This window comes from Lineus longissimus, chromosome 17, assembly GCF_910592395.1.
Source record: "Lineus longissimus chromosome 17, tnLinLong1.2, whole genome shotgun sequence".
In the NCBI taxonomy this organism is placed as follows: domain Eukaryota; kingdom Metazoa; phylum Nemertea; class Pilidiophora; order Heteronemertea; family Lineidae; genus Lineus; species Lineus longissimus.
The window spans coordinates 2615342-2620242 of NC_088324.1; the positions used below are offsets into that span (position 1 = coordinate 2615342).

General features: G+C 43.5%; 1 protein-coding gene across 1 annotated transcript; it reads left to right on the forward strand.

Moving 5' to 3' along the window:
• Positions 1 to 720: 720 nt before the first annotated feature.
• On the forward strand, positions 721 to 3514 carry LOC135501713 (uncharacterized). Its single transcript, XM_064793962.1, has 4 exons — positions 721 to 773; positions 1186 to 1572; positions 2053 to 2201; positions 2803 to 3514. The coding sequence occupies exons 2-4, from the start codon at positions 1195 to 1197 to the stop codon at positions 3512 to 3514; spliced, it is 1239 nt and encodes a 412-aa protein (XP_064650032.1). The 5' UTR covers positions 721 to 773; positions 1186 to 1194.
• The last annotated feature ends 1387 nt before the right edge of the window (positions 3515 to 4901 follow it).

Below are 4901 nucleotides of genomic sequence, written 5' to 3' on the forward strand. Positions count from 1 at the left end.
GGGTATAGCTAAAACGGATTCGTTCTTTTTCTTGTTTTAAAATCAAAAGAGCAATGGCTCCGGCAAGTACACTGGCCCTCTTCCCTCCAGCATTTCAAGCAATGTGCACAGTCCCGCTTAGGAAGGCACCAGTCCGTAGCTTGGTCGCGATCCACCGATTCTCGCCCGCAGATGAACAAGTCCGCCATCACCTCTACTGGTGCCCTTCTCATAATAGCCTTTTCATGGATCATGTATATTTTCTCTCTTCCTCCTTTTCCAGCATGTATCTGACGATCGTGTCTACAATGTCTGCTGCGGTCATGTCCAAATCGCTAAAGGCTGCAGCATTTCCTGCCAGTCCGTCCTCCCTCTCATTGAATCGGATTCCTGCATGGCCGGGGATGTAGATCACTTCCACTTTACCTTTGATTTGCCTGAGAAAGGGGAACCAAACTTTCATTATGCGACCTCTCTGGAGTTTGCTTACAAGGCTGAGGGAGTCGGTCAATAAAATGACTTCAAATCATGGGTGTTCTATACTCTGCTGACATTTGTTTACCTTTGGGGTCTGAAACGGGAGTGTTTGGGCTAAAAAGTGGGCGGTGAACGTGTCAAAAGTACATTTGAGGAATTTCTCTTAAATGTCACACGATACTCAAGCTTTATGTACACCTGTCTCAAGTTTGCATATTTCAAATATCTTTCTTAATTTTGTAGTTGCATTTAGTCACTTTGTGGAAAACGGTGGCGCGTTCCAGTAGATTTTTGCCTTTCCTCCCAATTCATTACCGGTAAGTAACGATAACCATGAATAGCAAAACCGTTCTAAAGTTTTGATCAAAACTGCACTACCAAGTCTCAATTATTCTGGTTTTTGTTTCTTAAATTCTTCAATTTCTTAAAATCTACTTGGTTCCCTTAAAAGTTTGAGGCACGCTATGTCAAGTGTACTATATGCTCTGCTCTAGGAAGCCAAACTATGCCTGTGAAAGGTATTCTTTATTGAGAGTGTACTTTATTCCCTGTTTTAGGAGTCGCACTATGATTGTGAATTTTATACTTTAGTGACAGTGTACTTTCTCCCCTGTTCTTGGAAGCCACACTTTGATTGTGAATTTAAAACTTAGTTAATAGCGTACTTTATTCCCTGTTCTGTAAGCCACACTATGATTGTGTATTTAGCGCACTTTATTTCTGCTCTAGGAAGTCACTATGATTGTCAAAGCAATTCTCCTGGTTGTAATCGCTGGCTGCATGCAGAGCAGCACCGCTAAATGGACATCCTACGGGAGTGATTTCGAATTCGAATGTCCAAGTCTCCATCATCTCACCAGGATGAGCAGCCAATACAATGGTAGAAACGACAGAAAATGGGAGTACGGATGTACGGAGGGATTCGTGGGAGAGGATTGTAAATGGAGCGAAAATGTGGTCGACGACGAAGGTGGCAGCAATATCTTCTACTGCGGCAATGATGAGGATGATGATATTGACACAATCTCGAATCCAAGAGTCAAGCCAGTTATAACCGGTCTCAAGTCTCGTTACAACGGTGGTAAGGGAAGGATCTGGACCTACAAATGCTGTAAGGCAAGTACCCTTCAATCTCTTTGGTCCTGCTTTTTAACCAGCTCATTCAACGCTCAACTGCCAAACCTGGCATATAGGCGTGACCCTGGCACGGTCATTTAAAACGGTTACGTTGCACACCACGGCGGTTTTTCTGTCCCCAAGTTTTTCACAACAGAACTACAATGCTTGAAATATACGCAATGTATTACAATACCAATCATTAATGAAGACGTAAGGATTTTTTTTCTTTCGCTGATCATTAGTTTATGTACCATTGATTCATCTGTGAAAATTCATGCCTTTGTCTCCAGGAGAAAGGGTTTAAATCCACTGTGAAAGGAATTCCGTATGTAAAAATGTTAGACAAATTTCCCTCTACAACAGAATCTCGTAAGGTCGAAAGCTGGTGTGACCTGGCAGACGGACACCACCACCAAAGTACAGTAGTTAATTGGTTAAGGTTTGAAACCTCTGATCACAACCAACATCGTCTTTCAGCTTAATACGAAACCTGCAACTGAATGTAGAACTGAGCGTGACATCAACCAGTGGGGTAAAACCATGGAAAAAGACTTTCAGGTCGATCGAGCGATGTACGGACTCACCTCGTTCGTCCCGCAGGACAAATGGGAACGGCGTAACAGAGCGTGAGTAGGAACTATGTACAGTAGAATATCTCTATTGAGGACACCCACATAACTGACAAGTGCTTTCCTAAATAGAGAGGTGTCGTGATTATAGAGGTCATTTTGAATGGAAACAACCAATTTGGGTCCAAAACTAGTGTCCACTTGAACCTCTCTATTGAGGACACCCTTTGCACTGACAAGTGTTGTCCATAATAGAGAGGTCGTCTTTAATACGGAAGTGTCGGCTAAGGGAAGTTCCAATGTAGTCACATAATTCTATAAAGGCCATCCACAAAGTACGTATGTACCCAACCACCAGTTTTCGGACCCCCTCCCCTGAACACACCATGCCTGCCCTGGCCGTAACATCCCCCTATTTACAGTGTATACCGGTAGTGTGTAATAAACAAGCCATTTTGTCATACTTATTACTATTTGTATCAATCTGGTATGTCAGTCTACCAACCTGGCCTTCATCTACGAATCTCCAGTCGCAGTTTATACTGTTCTCCTCTTGCTCAGAGGAGAGAACATTTCTATTCTGCTCTTTTGACATCTAACTCTGCAATGCCTCAGCACCCTTCAAATATTTCTGAATTGGCATTCCGTTTCTTTTCAGCGACCGCATATGGAACATCAATACCTGCATATACGTCAGTTGTCAGGTTAGGAAGCTCGAAGTAGTGAATCCAATTCAAACCGTCGATGAAGGAATGCAAATAATAGGGATCGCATCAGACCAGACTTGCAGTAGCGATACGTCAACGCTCAAATTATACAGAACCGACTCCGTAACCCGAACTGCGGCTTTTACCATAGCAGATGGCCGTGAATTCAACTGGGCTAGTACGCTCTCAGTCGGTGCCGAAGTATCTGTTGGATTCCTTGGCGCTGGTACGAAATTTAACTATGGTGTGGAACATACACGAGGGGGAGCCACAACCATTGAGACGGCGAAAACGGATGAAACAAGCACAGGTTCGGAGGACTCGATGGGTAAGGATTTGACATACCAAGGTCCTGGTGCGGCTATGATCATCGGCACCGTCAATAGATACAGACTCGACACAGACAACATTGATGTCAACTTGATTTCTACCTGCGGCGATGGTACCGAATGGCGAAAGACGAGGAAGATGAACTTGCGCGGTACGACCTACGGGAAAGCATTTTACCGCACGAGACGGGCAACATTCCTACCCGGGCGATGTAGCTCAGCGTCAGAAACATGCATCGCCAATATAAGCGGAGGAAATGACCCTGATACAATCTTTCGCCACTTTGTTAACTGTATGGGCGATGCACGTGATGTTAGCAAACTTATGTATTGATTGAAAAATCCGTATTAAAATTGATTGAACCAACGATTCTTCGACTCAATATTATCCCCTGAGCTGCATATACCTAAGAAAACAGCCAGGGGCTTCCAAGGTACGTTTAGAAGCTGCCAAAGTAGGGTGGACCGCCCGGTCAAATGCTGTACTAAAACTACAACTTCAGCCTCTGAAGTCTACGTACTTAGCCCAAACTAGGCAGAGACCAAAATGAAGAGTCAATCCAAGGATCTGAGCATGATGGCGAAAATAACGCCCCAAGAAATACATCATGCAGGTCATCGTTTTTTGTCGAGATTTTTTTTTTTACTTTTGAGAACGCCACACCCCGCCGCAAGATATTTCGTCAAGACATAATTGATCATCCTGTGATGTCACATGACGTTAATGGTGCCCGCCATGCACCAGATTCAAACAGCATCAGCACCATCTTCCAAACTTGTTCGGAACTAGAATCATTGGAATATGTCATTTCATCCCTGCTTGAATTGGTCTGTATTACCTCAGATTTCAGTGCCCCATTTATGTAAAAATGTTGACCAAAGCAAGTGGAACCTCCCTCTCTATCACGGACAGCCTCTCTATTGAGGACAAAAGGTATGGTCCCGAATTGCTTTTTTCCATTCAATATGGCCTTTATAATCAGAACACCGCTCTATTAAGGACAGCACTTGTCAGTTCCAAGGGTGTCCTTATAGAGGTTATACTGTACGAGGATACACCCTAACCTCCATATCTCAATTGGTAGAGCAGTGGACATATCCTCGCAACTACAGGTGATGCCAGCTGCGTATCCTCAAAGTTTTTGTCTGGATGAAGACGATTTGGGGACGAGATTTCCGTTCGCAACTCGGCAGCAAGACACGAAAAAAGGGAACCCACATACATGTATGCTTTGTCTCAATTGAAATATTCAAAGAGAACTGAATCTGAATTATAGCCTATCCTGAATCGTTTATTCTTCCTGGGACATGGGATACTCTCTCCCCCGTTTAAAGTTTAAGGCCATTCAAAGCCCGTTTGAAGGCCAAGGCCATTCAAAAGTATCACCTCACGCGGCATTATTTCAAACCACCAATTTATGTAAAAAGCCTACGTGTTGACTTTCGGCGCTATTACTCACTGAATGAAGACATGGATTGGCACAGATTATTTGTTTATAGTGTTAGCTATCATAAGGGAGTGATGTATTCGTGCGTGATGTCTCCCCAGTTCATTAAATCACTGATTTCTTTCTCCTCAATGTGTATACCAATGTTGATCTAGCAATTGTTTTTGGTATAGACATGTTATTGGGAGTTTCTGAAACCTGGAGCGCTCCTCAATATTCTGATAACAGAAACTATGCATTCTACTGCTCATGCCGACGTACGTGTTCACTGAA